Here is a 16380-nt window from a genome sequence, read left to right as displayed (position 1 = left end):
AGTCATTTTTCCCATAAAATTTCAAAGGAAAACTAAATCACACATACACACAGCTTAGAAGTAAGGACCTATTGGGGTGCGTAGAGACATACACTGCCTGCATTAGTTAACCTTGTTGGAACTTTTAAAGAACCATCAGACCTACAGTTCCGAAACTTTAGAATACTGTTCTAGACCTCAGGTCGATAGTGCGTGGTGAGTTACGTGGCTCTAGACGGTTCTCGGACCGAGAAACAGCTTCGTACATTTGCAATGACTTCAATTCATTTTGACCATTACGAAAATGGCGACATTAGGGTTTTGCTCGGACACCAAATGACCGATCGAGCCGAAACTTGGGATTCGGGGTCGCCTCAGCTAGGCCTACACGTAACATAAGAAATGGACCCGCAGCTAGAACGTAACTACGTGTTTTATGTTTTTTTATGGTTTGAACCAAAGGCGTTGTGAATTTTGGGCCAGCTCTGAAGTATGTGATAGTTGGCTACTAAACAGGTTGGAAAAAGTGGGTTTAGTGTCAGTTTGTATCAGTTTGGTGTCAGAATGATATCTAATTGACTGATGGACGGTGACTTGCTGGTGACTCTTGTCCATTTGCAATATGTTTAAACAGTGAGGTACCATCACCAAAAGTGACATTCTGAAATCAACCCTAACGAGCCATTGAGATGAACCAGAATCACTGCCCAGCCATCCCGAGTTCATCGGGCCAGTCAATTTCACATTCCTGCAGGATTTTTATAGCATGACAAATTCATGATGGTACCTGCCCATTGAACCATATTGCAAATGCACAGTGACTTTGCAAAAGTGAGAAAACATAAACAAATGGACATGATGAAATCAACACAACGAGTGATGGAAATGTACAACTATCACTGCCCGGCCATCCTGTGTTCCCATAGCGGGCATTAATATCAGAATGACCAGTAAATGCATTCACAACCATATTTTTATTTTTGGGTTACCAGGTGCCTATTTTCAATCACCAGTTGCACAACAATGCGTATCCATCAGAATATTTTAAACAGTCCATAAAGCACTCAGGACTGGCCCCATAGATAGAGGGCCGTAGTAGTGTACTCCCATAGCGGGCTTGGACAATAGGAGTCCCGGTAAATGCATTTACAACCATATTTTTATTTTGGGGTTACCAGTTGCACAACAATGCACGTGCATTTGCAATATGATTCTATAGTGAAAAAACATCACCAAATGGACATGATGAAATCAACACAACGAGTGATGGAAAGGTACAACTATCACTGCTCGGCCATCCTGTGTTCATCAGACCAGTCAATTTTTCATTTTTGAGCATGTCAAATTTCATATGGTAAATGCACATTGAAACATATTGCAAATGCACGTGCATTTGCAATATGATTCTATAGTGTAAAAACATCACCAAATGGACATGATGAAATCAACACAACGAGTGATGGAAATGTACAACTATCACTGCCCGGCCATCCTGTGTTCCCATAGCGGGCATTAATATCAGAATGACCAGTAAATGCATTCACAACCATATTTTTATTTTTGGGTTACCAGGTGCCTATTTTCAATCACCAGTTGCACAACAATGCGTATCCATCAGAATATTTTAAACAGTCCATAAAGCACTCAGGGCTGGCCCCATAGATAGAGGGCCGTAGTAGTGTACTCCCATAGCGGGCTTGGACAATAGGAGTCCCGGTAAATGCATTTACAACCATATTTTTATTTTGGGGTTACCAGTTGCACAACAATGCACGTGCATTTGCAATATGATTCTATAGTGAAAAAACATCACCAAATGGACATGATGAAATCAACACAACGAGTGATGGAAAGGAACAACTATCACTGCCAGGCCATCCTGTGTTCATCGGGCCAGTCAATTTTGCATTCCTGCAGGATTTTTATAGCATGACAAAATCGTGATGGTACATGCCCATTGAACCATATTGCAAATGCACAGTCACTTTGCAAAAGTGAGAAAACATAAACAAATGGACATGATGAAATCAACACAACGAGTGATGGAAAGGTACAACTATCACTGCTCGGCCATCCCGAGTTCATCTGGCCAGTCAATTTTGTATTTCTGCAGGATTTTTGAGCATGTCAAATTTCTTACGGCATTTGGCCCACAGAAAAATTCCTTATGCACAATTAAAATAAAAAAATAAAAAATATGATAATAAAATTGGACAAAAGTATATTCATACAGTTCTTACACATGTGTAATTGACAAAAAAATCGAAAGAATTTCGAAAAACGGTCCAGAAAGCATTTTTTTAAGGGGTGATAAGTTTTTGACAAAAAATTCATTTTTTCAAAATTTTGCTTTTGGACGTTGACTTGGGATACATTTCCAATATGAAAAACCACGGTGGAGCGGATTCGCCCCCTGTTGAATTTTTAAAGTGTTACAACTGGCAATTGCCATATGGCATTTGCAATACACTTTGCATGAATCAACTCCATTTTGCTGATCCCTGCCTACAGGCAGAAACTAAAACAAGAGGTTCCCACGCTGAGGTCTGTCCAACGCTGGTCAGACCAAGCTGACTCCACACTCCAAGACTGCTTCCATAACGTGGACTGGGACATGTTTCGTATTGCGTCAGATAAAAATATTGACGAATACGCTGATTCGGTGTGCGAGTTCATTAGAACGTGCGTTGAAGATGTCGTTCCCATAGCAACGATAAAAACATTCCCTAACCAGAAACCGTGGATTGATGGCAGCATTCGCGTGAAACTGAAAGCGCGAACCACTGCTTTTAATCAGGGCAAGGTGTCTGGCAACATGACCGAATACAAACAGTGCAGCTATTCCCTCCGCAAGGCTATTAAACAAGCTAAGCGTCAGTACAGAGACAAAGTGGAATCTCATTTCAATGGCTCAGACACAAGAGGCATGTGGCAGGGTCTACAGTCAATCACGGACTACAAGAAGAAACCCAGCACAGTCACAGACCAGGATGTCTTGCTCCCAGGCAGACTAAATAACTTTTTTGCCCGCTTTGAGGACAATACAGTGCCACTGACACGGCCTGCAAAGAAAACATGCGGTCTCTCCTTCACTGCAGCCGAGGTGAGTAAGACATTTAAACGTGTTAACCCTCGCAAGGCTGCAGGCCCAGACGGCATCCCCAGCCGCGCCCTCAGAGCATGCGCAGACCAGCTGGCCGGTGTGTTTACGGACATATTCAATCAATCCCTATACAAGTCTGCTGTTCCTACATGTTTCAAGAGGGCCACCATTGTTCCTGTTCCCAAGAAAGCTAAGGTAACTGAGCTAAACGACTACCGCCCCGTAGCACTCACTTCCGTCATCATGAAGTGCTTTGAGAGACTAGTCAAGGACCATATCACCTCCACCCTACCTGACACCCTAGACCCACTCCAATTTGCTTACCGCCCAAATAGGTCCACAGACGATGCAATCTCAACCACACTGCACACTGCCCTAACCCACCTGGACAAGAGGAATACCTATGTGAGAATGCTGTTCATCGACTACAGCTCGGCATTCAACACCATAGTACCCTCCAAGCTCGTCATCAAGCTCGAGACCCTGGGTCTCGACCCCGCCCTGTGCAACTGGGTACTGGACTTCCTGACGGGCCGCCCCCAGGTGGTGAGGGTAGGCAACAACATCTCCTCCCCGCTGATCCTCAACAAGGGGTCCCCACAAGGTGCGTTCTGAGCCCTCTCCTGTACTCCCTGTTCACACGACTGCGTGGCCATACGCCTCCAACTCAATCATCAAGTTTGCGGACGACACAACAGTGGTAGGCTTGATTACCAACAACGTGAGACGGCCTACAGGGAGGAGGTGAGGGGGCCCTCGGAGTGTGGTGTCAGGAAAATAACCTCACACTCAACGTCAACAAAACTAAGGAGATGATTGTGGACTTCAGGAAACAGCAGAGGAACACCCCCTATCCACATCGATGGAACAGTAGTGGAGAGGGTAGCAAGTTTTAAGTTCCTCGGCATACACATCACAGACAAACTGAATTGGTCCACTCACACTGACAGCGTCGTGAAGAAGGCGCAGCAGCGCCTCTTCAACCTCAGGAGGCTGAAGAAATTCGGCTTGTCACCAAAAGCACTCACAAACTTCTACAGATGCACAATCGAGAGCATCCTGGCGGGCTGTATCACCGCCTGGCACGGCAACTGCTCCGCCCTCAACCGTAAGGCTCTCCAGAGGGTAGTGAGGTCTGCACAACGCATCACCGGGGGCAAACTACCTGCCCTCCAGGACACGCCTTCATCCAGAAGGCGAGGTCAGTACAGGTGCATCAAAGCTGGGACCGAGAGAATGAAAAACAGCTTCTATCTCAAGGCCATCAGACTGTTAAACAGCCACCACTAACATTGAGTGGCTGCTGCCAACACACTGTCATTGACACTGACCCAACTCCAGCCACTTTAATAATGGGAATTGATGGGAAATGATGGAAATATATCACTAGCCACTTTAAACAATGCTACCTTATATAATGTTACTTACCCTACATTATTCATCTCATATGCATACGTATATACTGTACTCTACATCATCGACTGCATCCTTATGTAATACATGTGTCACTAGCCACTTTAACTATGCCACTTTGTTTACTTTGTCTACATACTCATCTCATATGTATATACTGTACTCGATACCATCTACTGTATGCTGCTCTGTACCATCACTCATTCATATATCCTTATGTACATATTCTTTATCCCCTTACACTGTGTATAAGACAGTAGTTTTGGAATTGTTAGTTAGATTACTTGTTGGTTATCACTGCATTGTCGGAACTAGAAGCACAAGCATTTCGCTACACTCGCATTAACATCTGCTAACCATGTGTATGTGACAAACAAAATTAGATTTGATTTGATTTGAATTGGGTGGTATTGGACAATGTGTATATGGTTTGTCCGATGCCAATGACTTCCCATTCATTTTTGTCCAATACAGGGGGGTATTCCCTTACATGTAAAAGGGTTACTACCTACACTACAAGTCAAGTTGTCCAAATACTTATCACTTCTTCAAATTTCAATTAGAACCTTTCAATCATGGTTCTTTATACCTTCAACTGTCTCTTCTTGAAAAACATGTTGAAATCATTTATTTCATCTTCAATTCCTGTTACTAATACCTAAAATAGGAATATCCAATATATATATATATATATATATATATATATATATATATATATATTTTTTTACTCAATGTTTGTTTTGGAAATATCCAAACTCTACCAGGCAGTTGAGAAGTCATGAGAGTCATACCAGCAATGCCATATTAGAATGGCAATTTGCATAGCATTTTTACTCATCTCAACAATATAAAAAAATATACTTTAAGTCTGCTTCAATGGCTTTGATACTGTAGGTAGGTAAGCATTACTAAATGAGCACAAATTACACATTTTAACAAATGATGTCAATTGCATATGTATTATATGTATGCATTTTCAGGTGATGTTGGTTTTCTTACATTACAATTTATCCAGGTCCTTCGACCATGTTTCCTCCATTTTCAGAAAACTTTTTGAGATAATATATGACAAAGTGCATTTTTTATTACTATTATATGTGTTATTTTATAGGCAACCTTAAGATTGGACATAATGATGGACTGTCGTGTCTCTTTAATAATTTGAGCTGTTCTTGCCATAATGTGGACTTGGTCTTTTACTAAGAACTGGTGCCATCTTCTGTATACCACCCCTACCTTGTCACAACACAATTGATGTATCACCTTTCAGGTAAGACCCAGATGACGACAATGTTGAAGTAACAACAGTTTATTAATCCAACAGGGGCAGGCAAAAGACAGGTCAAGGGCAGGCAGGGGTCAGTAATCCAGATCAAATCAAATCAAATTGTATATGTCACATACACATGGTTAGCAGAAATTGATGCGAGTGTAGTGAAATGCTTGTGCTTCTAGTTCCGACCGTGCAGTAATATGTAACAAGTAATATAACAATTTCACAACAACTACCTTATACAGACAAGTGTAAAGGAATGAATAAGAATATGTACATATAAATATATGGATGAGTGATGGTCGTGCGGTATAGGCAAGATGCAGTAGATGGTATAGAGTACGGTATATACGAATGAGTTGAGTAATGTAGGGTATATAAACCATTTTTAATGATTAAAGTGGAGATTTGATAGGTGGGGCATACAGGATGGCAGGCAGGCTCAGGGTCAGGGTAGGCAGAGGTCAGCAATCCAGATAGGTGGGGCGAAGGTACAGGATGGCAGGCAGGCCCAGGGTCAGGATAGGCAGAGGTCAGCAATCCAGATAGGTGGGGTGAAGGTACAGGATGGCAGGCAGGCTCAGGGTCAGGGTAGGCAGAGGTCAGCAATCCAGATAGGTGGGGTGAAGGTACAGGATGGCGGGCCCAGGGTCAGGGTAGGCAGAGGTCAGCAATCCAGATAGGTGGGGTGAAGGTACAGGATGGCAGGCAGGCTCAGCTTCAGGGTAGGCAGAGGTCAGCAATCCAGATAGGTGGGGCATACAGGACGGCAGGCAGGCACAGCTTCAGGGTAGGCAGAGGTCAGCAATCCAGATAGGTGGGGCGAAGGTACAGGATGGCAGGCAGGCCCAGGGTCAGGGTAGGCAGAGGTCAGCAATCCAGATAGGTGGGGCGAAGGTACAGGATGGCAGGCAGGCCCAGGGTCAGGGTAGGCAGAGGTCAGCAATCCAGATAGGTGGGGCGAAGGTACAGGATGGCAGGCAGGCCCAGGGTCAGGGTAGGCAGAGGTCAGCAATCCAGAGAGGTGGGGTGAAGGTACAGGATGGCAGGCAGGCTCAGGGTCAGGGTAGGCAGAGGTCAGCAATCCAGATAGGTGGGGTGAAGGTACAGGATGGCAGGCCCAGGGTCAGGGTAGGCAGAGGTCAGCAATCCAGATAGGTGGGGTGAAGGTACAGGATGGCAGGCAGGCTCAGCTTCAGGGTAGGCAGAGGTCAGCAATCCAGATAGGTGGGGCGAAGGTACAGGATGGCAGGCAGGCCCAGGGTCAGGGTAGGCAGAGGTCAGCAATCCAGATAGGTGGGGCGAAGGTACAGGATGGCAGGCAGGCCCAGGGTCAGGGTAGGCAGAGGTCAGCAATCCAGATAGGTGGGGCGAAGGTACAGGATGGCAGGCAGGCCCAGGGTCAGGGTAGGCAGAGGTCAGCAATCCAGATAGGTGGGGCGAAGGTACAGGATGGCAGGCAGGCCCAGGGTCAGGGTAGGCAGAGGTCAGCAATCCAGATAGGTGGGGCGAAGGTATAGGATGGCAGGCAGGCCCAGGGTCAGGGTAGGCAGAGGTCAGCAATCCAGATAGGTGGGGCAAAGGTACAGGATGGCAGGCAGGCTCAGGGTCAGGGTAGGCAGAGGTCAGCAATCCAGATAGGTGGGGTGAAGGTACAGGATGGCAGGCAGGCTCAGGGTCAGGGTAGGCAGAGGTCAGCAATCCAGATAGGTGGGGTGAAGGTACAGGATGGCAGGCCCAAGGTCAGGGTAGGCAGAGGTCAGCAATCCAGATAGGTGGGGCGAAGGTACAGGATGGCAGGCCCAGGGTCAGGGTCAGGGTAGGCAGAGGTCAGCAATCCAGATAGGTGGGGTGAAGGTACAGGATGGCAGGCCCAGGGTCAGGGTAGGCAGAGGTCAGCAATCCAGATAGGTGGGGTGAAGGTACAGGATGGCAGGCAGGCTCAGCTTCAGGGTAGGCAGAGGTCAGCAATCCAGATAGGTGGGGCATACAGGACGGCAGGCAGGCACAGCTTCAGGGTAGGCAGAGGTCAGCAATCCAGATAGGTGGGGCGAAGGTACAGGATGGCAGGCAGGCCCAGGGTCAGGGTAGGCAGAGGTCAGCCATCCAGATAGGTGGGGCGAAGGTACAGGATGGCAGGCAGGCCCAGGGTCAGGGTAGGCAGAGGTCAGCAATCCAGATAGGTGGGGCGAAGGTACAGGATGGCAGGCAGGCCCAGGGTCAGGGTAGGCAGAGGTCAGCAATCCAGATAGGTGGGGCGAAGGTACAGGATGGCAGGCAAGCCCAGGGTCAGGGTAGGCAGAGGTCAGCAATCCAGATAGGTGGGGCGAAGGTATAGGATGGCAGGCAGGCCCAGGGTCAGGGTAGGCAGAGGTCAGCAATCCAGATAGGTTGGGCGAAGGTACAGGATGGCAGGCAGGCTCAGGGTCAGGGTAGGCAGAGGTCAGCAATCCAGATAGGTGGGGTGAAGGTACAGGATGGCAGGCAGTCCCAGAGTCAGGGTAGGCAGAGGTCAGCAATCCAGATAGGTGGGGTGAAGGTACAGGATGGCAGGCCCAGGGTCAGGGTAGGCAGAGGTCAGCAATCCAGATAGGTGGGGCGAAGGTACAGGATGGCAGGCCCAGGGTCAGGGTAGGCAGAGGTCAGCAATCCAGATAGGTGGGGCGAAGGTACAGGATGGCAGGCCCAGGGTCAGGGTAGGCAGAGGTCAGCAATCCAGATAGGTGGGGCGAAGGTACAGGACGGCAGGCAGGCTCAGCTTCAGGGTAGGCAGAGGTCAGCAATCCAGATAGGTGGGGCTTGGGTACAGGACGGCAGGCAGGCTCAGCTTCAGGGTAGGTAGAGGTTAGCAATCCAGATAGGTGGGGCGAAGGTACAGGACGGCAGGCAGGCTCAGCTTCAGGGTAGGCAGAGGTAAGCAATCCAGATAGGTGGGGTGAAGGTACAGGATGGCAGGCAGGCCCAGGGTCAGGGTAGGCAGAGGTCAGCAATCCAGATAGGTGGGGTGAAGGTACAGGATGGCAGGCCCAGGGTCAGGGTAGGCAGAGGTCAGCAATCCAGATAGGTGGGGTGAAGGTACAGGATGGCAGGCCCAGGGTCAGGGTAGGCAGAGGTCAGCAATCCAGATAGGTGGGGCGAAGGTACAGGATGGCAGGCAGGCCCAGGGTCAGGGTAGGCAGAGGTCAGCAATCCAGATAAGTGGGGCGAAGGTACAGGACGGCAGGCAGGCTCAGCTTCAGGGTAGGTAGAGGTCAGCAATCCAGATAGGTGGGCGAAGGTACAGGACGGCAGGCAGGCTCAGCTTCAGGGTAGGCAGAGGTCAGCAATCCAGATAGGTGGGGTGAAGGTACAGGATGGCAGGCAGGCCCAGGGTCAGGGTAGGCAGAGGTCAGCAATCCAGATAGGTGGGGTGAAGGTACAGGATGGCAGGCCCAGGGTCAGGGTAGGCAGAGGTCAGCAATCCAGATAGGTGGGGTGAAGGTACAGGATGGCAGGCCCAGGGTCAGGGTAGGCAGAGGTCAGCAATCCAGATAGGTGGGGTGAAGGTACAGGATGGCAGGCCCAGGGTCAGGGTAGGCAGAGGTCAGCAATCCAGATAGGTGGGGCGAAGGTACAGGATGGCAGGCAGGCCCAGGGTCAGGGTAGGCAGAGGTCAGCAATCCAGATAGGTGGGGCGAAGGTACAGGACGGCAGGCAGGCTCAGCTTCAGGGTAGGTAGAGGTCAGCAATCCAGATAGGTGGGGCGAAGGTACAGGACGGCAGGCAGGCTCAGCTTCAGGGTAGGCAGAGGTCAGCAATCCAGATAGGTGGGGTGAAGGTACAGGATGGCAGGCAGGCCCAGGGTCAGGGTAGGCAGAGGTCAGCAATCCAGATAGGTGGGGTGAAGGTACAGGATGGCAGGCCCAGGGTCAGGGTAGGCAGAGGTCAGCAATCCAGATAGGTGGGGTGAAGGTACAGGATGGCAGGCCCAGGGTCAGGGTAGGCAGAGGTCAGCAATCCAGATAGGTGGGGCGAAGGTACAGGATGGCAGGCAGGCCCAGGGTCAGGGTAGGCAGAGGTCAGCAATCCAGATAGGTGGGGCGAAGGTACAGGACGGCAGGCAGGCTCAGCTTCAGGGTAGGCAGAGGTCAGCAATCCAGATAGGTGGGGCGAAGGTACAGGACGGAAGGCAGGCTCAGCTTCAGGGTAGGCAGAGGTCAGCAATCCAGATAGGTGGGGCGAAGGTACAGGATGGCAGGCAGGCCCAGGGTCAGGGTAGGCAGAGGTCAGCAATCCAGATAGGTGGGGCGAAGGTACAGGACGGCAGGCAGGCTCAGCTTCAGGGTAGGCAGAGGTCAGCAATCCAGATAGGTGGGGCGAAGGTACAGGATGGCAGGCCCAGGGTCAGGGTAGGCAGAGGTCAGCAATCCAGATAGGTGGGGCGAAGGTACAGGATGGCAGGCAGGGCTCAGGGTAGGCAGAGGTCAGCAATCCAGATAGGTGGGGCGAAGGTACAGGATGGCAGGCAGGGCTCAGGGTAGGCAGAGGTCAGCAATCCAGATAGGTGGGGTGAAGTTACAGGATGGCAGGCAGGGCTCAGGGTAGGCAGAGGTCAGCAATCCAGATAGGTGGGGCGAAGGTACAGGATGGCAGGCAGGCCCAGGGTCAGGGTAGGCAGAGGTCAGCAATCCAGATAGGTGGGGCGAAGGTACAGGATGGCAGGCAGGCCCAGGGTCAGGGTAGGCAGAGGTCAGCAATCCAGATAGATGGGGCGAAGGTACAGGATGGCAGGCAGGGCTCAGGGTAGGCAGAGGTCAGCAATCCAGATAGGTGGGGTGAAGTTACAGGATGGCAGGCAGGGATCAGGGTCAGGGCAGGCAGAATGGTCAACAACGGGAAAACTAGAAAACAGGATCAACCGAGAGACACGAACAGAGGGGTACACGCTGGTAGCCTTGATGAAACAAAACGAACTGCAACAGACATACATAGAACACAGGTATAAATACCCAGGGGATAATGGGGAAGATGGGCGACACCTGGAGGGGGTGGAGATGATCACAAAGAGAGGTGAAACAGATCAGGGTGTGACAAACTAGCTACTTTACATGTTGATATTGACTTATTATTGCGGTATTATTGTGTGTAGCTCCGTCTCCTAGCAAGCTACCTACAGAGAACAATGTATTATGGATTTTGTAGTCGGCTTGACCTGCAACAAATTTCCATAACAATTTTTTATGTTGCTACCAACCTTATTATAAAGCTGAAATGAAACATTTGTTGAAGGGATAATTTGGCCCCATTTCACTGTGGGATGAATGGCCAAGAGAAAGAGGCTGAAATCTCCTGTCATTTACAGTCCCTCGGTCTCTGAGTACCGGATGTGAGCTAGGCTGCTTGGTTTGGTTGTCCCGTGATAGCGTGTGACTGTTCTGGAGTTCCTCCAGATGATACATAAGGGTAATTTTGGCTAAAACAAGTTGAAATAGTTAGTATATATAAGTTAATGGGGAACAGTTTAATGATGTCTCATTGGTTAAAAATGGCTGCTCCCCTTTGTTAGCTTAGCATCTGGAGCAATGCTTTCTTGCGCTGGGTTTCCACCTCACCGCACAAGGGAAGTTCCCTCCAACAAGGGAACGGGTTTACTAGGTGACGTCTCACGTTCAACCCTTGTAATGGCTGGCTCATATGTCCTCTGCTCTAGGAATTGCTTATGACCGAGTCAGGTCGCCCCTGAGAGCGATCGACAGAAATAACACTAAGTTGGGCCCGACTACCTGCATCGGCTGGTACTTATGCCCTAGCTCGTAGCATTCAGTAGACCCCCCTTACCCACTGGCTTTCATCAGAAATACCACAGGGGTGGTACACTCTTGACCAGTATCTGGGTGAAGTTGAACGTCACACACACACGCTTCTATCCCGCACTAGTCCTGCCTACAGCTATTAATGGCATATATGTATCTTGCTACACAATTGGTATGGAATTAACCCAACAGTGCGGCCTAGTCATATCTTAGATTCCTCACCAGGGGGCGCCAATATGTCGTGACGTTGAATTAGTTAATGTGACGACTGTTGCTCATCGAACGATTAAAGGTTTTTAATTGCGTGATTAACTTAATCAAGCAATTATTAACTCATGAACCTGGGGTACCATGGGAAAATTAGTTTTATTGATTTTCCATTTCCCAAATTAACTCAAAGAATATCAGAATATCAATTTTACAACATTAACCAGTTACCTCTACAGTCTCGTTCTGAACGTCGTATAATCCGGGAATCTGCAAGAACCCGGGTCTCACCAATGAGTTCGTACCACGCCAATCTTAGTTGAGTATTTTTTACTAGAAAGCTAAAATTATGATAAGAGATATACATACAGAAAACCACATTCTAGGCTATTGATTAGAACTTAGTATAACGGGCCAACACACGATGACGCGTGTTACCCAAAATGGGGATTTCAAAGAGAGAGAATAAGAGAATGTACACGAGAGAAATATACCTTTGGGTGAATTTGTCAGCTATGCCTATTCTAACCCTAGCCTTGACCCAAACTGCCGCTCTTATGGGTCAGAATATAATGATGTAATTACATGGGGAAGGTCTTGGTGGATTCTCCACGTGGACCATTCAAGCTGCTCAATGACGCACTTCTCCGGCGCAACTCTTTGGTTGTCCTTACGAGGTCAGTGTCCTTTTGGCTTAGGAGTCTGTTCCCTCGGCCTTGCTCTGGAAGGGCTCTTCTGAGGACAGACAGCTCTGTAGCTCAGAGCTCACAGCATTGGAATGAAACAGTGTAGATACCCCGATTCGATGAGGAGTGGAGTGGAGGCTAGGGGGTTTGACTTGAATTCACCCGCTTAGATACAGCTACTCATCCGTAGCTTGGGTAGAAAAATATATCTTTGGCTTCAAACTTGTGTTGCGTTTTGGGTTTGCTGACTTTTTTAGACCTCGGCTGCAGCTTGGGTCACGTAGTCTTATCTGTAAATTCTTCACGCACAGGTTTTATACCCTCGGGTCAAAAGTGGGTAGGACTGCCTTTAGGGCACTTCTCTGGGCGTACCAAGTTATGGGCAAGGTCTAGATTAGACTCAAATCCAATTTTAGACAACTAACTTCACATTTCATCTTTACCAAAACATTCTCTTTGAATTGGACATTTTCCATACAACGTACAATGTTTTCATAATAACGTCATCTATTAACCTTCAATAAAAAATAAAAAATACATACATTTTCATATTCCCTCTATCGTCATGACCACCATTGTGGCTGACGGAAGCCATTGTGCCAAAGTCCCTTTATTTCATGTTTAATGTTCTGAGGCTGGTTCTCCATAGTAACAGGACAAAAGGAATTTGTTTGTGGCCTAATATTTAACATGCGTGTGAGGGGTCATAAAACCCCCACATCTTCAGACCCCTAGATCTCTCCTCCTCTGTTGGGGTTTGAGAGATAATCTGTAGGGTTGTGGTCTCCTGTAACCTGACCTGATCAGGACAGTCATGACAACATGCTATTTTTTCTATTCAGTAAAGTACCATGAAATATGTGGATAAGTTGCTGTCAATGCATCCCATCTCAACCTTCTTTATTGTGTGGGAAACAAAAGAATCGGGGTCTATGCTCACATCCTGTATGTGCTCCTGCTCGGGTGACTCTGTGCTGTATTGCTGAGGTCTTCCTCAACACTGCGTCATCTAGGATGACTTCCACTCTCTCCTCTGCCCTCTTGACCAGGTCAGGCTGTAAGTTTGGTTCCCTCTGGGGACTGGAGAGAGATGAAACTCCAGACTCCTCCCACTGAGAAGAGGCAGAGGTCCAGGTAGAGCCTGCCTGCCTGACTGTCTGACCCAGACTCTGTCTCACTGTCCTGCTTCTAACCTACTTAAAAATGTATTTGTTTGAATCAGCCCAATTATAAATGAAATAAGCATGATTTACATAATTTTAAATTCACATCTCTGGCTATTAATAAAACATTGTGGAAATAGGAGAACAAAATCGTCCCCATTATAATCCTCAGTATTTCAGAACATGTACCTTTACACTCATATCTAACAATCAGTGAAAGTGAAGGACAGGCTAGGTGGGCACAGCAACATCCAATCACGTCATACATTACATCATGTTTTCATAAATTATTTGTGTGTGTGCAGAGAGGCTCCTGTGGGGGGGTGGTCTGTCAGTCAGTCATGGATAAATAGAGAGGCAGAGCTCAGAGATTGTCAGACGGCTGACCTGGCAGGGTCACACACAGGACCAACCAGGAGCAGGATGATCTCAGCATTTTGATATTTTACTACAAATGGAGGAACTCGAAGATGTTCAATACTGTTTTCAAGACAGAAATTCTTCTTGCAGAAAGGCTTTGCCATTGACTTCAATTCACTCAGCAATCTACTTATTCATCTCAGTAATTTCAGCAGTTACAGTATTTTTGAACATACTGGTGATTATCTCCATCTCTCATTTCAAGCAGCTCCACACTACAACCAACCTGCTCATTCTCTCTCTGGCTGTGTCAGATCTCCTGGTGGGGTTGTTTGCGTTACCAGTAACGACGGTAGCAGTAATGGAATCATGCTGGGGATTTGGGGAATATTTCTGTGTGTTTCAATTCTACATTACTTGTTTATGTACTTCTTTATCTCTGGGCAATTTGGTCTTGATATCTATTGACCGCTATGTTTCTGTGTGTGATCCCTTATTGTACCACTCTAAAATAACAATAACAAGAACGATGTGTTGTATATCCTTTACCTGGTGTTTATGTGTCATACACGATGCTGCTATTATAAAAAACTTTGTAAATGTACATGTACCGAGTAGGTGTTTGAAAGAATGTTTTATACTTGAAGGGTTCAATTGGGTTAATATCATTGACCTTGTCCTTAAAATGGTTGTCCCTTGCTCTATTATTATAACACTTTATATGAAAATCTTTGTGGTGGCCAGATCACAGGCCAGAAAGGTGTTTTCAAAAGAGGCTGGTGTTCAAACTGTACAGGAAAATAAGTCTGAGAGAAAAGCAACAAAAACTCTTTCTATTGTTGTTTTCAACTATCTAAGTTGTTGGACTCCATCTCTATTTGTTTTCTTTCTTTCTTTTTTAGGTGAAAATGTATCATCATCCATCATCTGCTTTCTGCCACTTGTTAATTCCTTAATTAATCCAATAATTTATGCTTTCTTTTATCCATGGTTCAAAGTGACAGCTAAACTTATTATAACTCTGAAGTTTAGGTGTTCATAGTCCCTATGTTTTTATTCCCCAATTTGACAAACAGGTTTGATATGGTTTTGTTATACAATTGTTGTAATTGTGGATGTCGTGGATGTCATAAGGTGAATGCACCAATTTGTAAGTCGCTCTGGATAAGAGCGTCTGCTAAATGACTTAAATGTAATGTAAATGTAATTGCTTCTTTCATGTAACAATACTCTTTCATTACTTATCTCTGTGTTGTCATCATAGATACATGTGGTGTTGATACAGAATGATTTGGTTGGATTGAAATGACTAGGAGAAGGCTTAAGAAGGTATAAGCTTGTTTTATAAAAGATATTGTAGTCAGTTTGGGTTGTATATTCCAAATACCAACGTCTGTGGTAGTGCCATGTTATTTAATGGTAAATAGTTTGTGCGTTTTCTGAAAGCACATTTTGAGGATGTCATAAGTAATTATAAGCTGAGTGTACAAAACATTAGGAACAACAACCTAATATTGAATTGCACCCACTTTTGCCCCCAATACAGCCTGAATTTGTCAGGAAATGGACTCTACAAGATGTCGAAAGTGTTTCACAGGGATGCCGGCCCATATTGACTCCAATCCTTTGTTCTGTGGGTGACTGACCAATCTTAATACACAGGAAATTGCTGGGTGAGAAAAACACCATTGCCCTTCTTGACACAATCAACACCAATTCCCCTGGCACCTAGTACCATACCCCTTTCAAAGGCACTTAAATATGTTGTCTTGCCCATTCACCCTGTGAATGGCACACATACACAATCCATGTCTTAATTGTTTTAAGGCTTAAAAATCCTTATTTTACCTGTTTCCTCACCTTCGTCTACAATGATTGAATTGGATTTAACAGGTGACATCAATAAGGGATTGTACCTTTCACCTGGATTCACCTGATCAGTCTATGTCATGTTCTGTACACTCAGTCTTATATGTTGTTAAACATTACCCTCTAGTGGCTCATTTGGGACACAATGCCTTAAACAAGTACATTAGAGTTGAAATGTGCAATTCTTTATGATATCAGATAACAACCAAGTCTAACTCAATGGTGTATTGGGTAAGTAGTTGTAAGATGTAATAATATGAAATTGTGGGTAACACTTTATAATAATGTTCAGCATTAAACCATTTGTAATCATTTACAGTTTTTTCACCATTTATTCATCATTACTCCCACATTTGTTAAATGTTAGTCAGCTAGGTATTCTCACTTCTATAAATAACTACTATATGCAGTAATGATTAAACACAACAGAGCAGGAGACCACAACAGACACCTCAACCTCAACACACTGGTTATGAACACTACCACTGCTCTCACTCCATTAATGCTTCCAGGTCAGGGGTCACACCAGAGCAGC

General features: G+C 46.5%; 1 protein-coding gene across 1 annotated transcript; it reads left to right on the top strand.

Annotated features, from left to right (window-relative positions):
• Window positions 1–14009: 14009 nt before the first annotated feature.
• Window positions 14010–16157, top strand: LOC127931175 (trace amine-associated receptor 13c-like). Its single transcript, XM_052522979.1, has one exon. The coding sequence runs from the start codon at window positions 14071–14073 to the stop codon at window positions 15016–15018; it is 948 nt and encodes a 315-aa protein (XP_052378939.1). The 5' UTR covers window positions 14010–14070; the 3' UTR covers window positions 15019–16157.
• The last annotated feature ends 223 nt before the right edge of the window (window positions 16158–16380 follow it).

Source organism: Oncorhynchus keta, chromosome 7 (genome assembly GCF_023373465.1).
Source record: "Oncorhynchus keta strain PuntledgeMale-10-30-2019 chromosome 7, Oket_V2, whole genome shotgun sequence".
NCBI classification, from domain to species: domain Eukaryota; kingdom Metazoa; phylum Chordata; class Actinopteri; order Salmoniformes; family Salmonidae; genus Oncorhynchus; species Oncorhynchus keta.
This window is presented reverse-complemented; position numbering and strand designations above follow the sequence as displayed.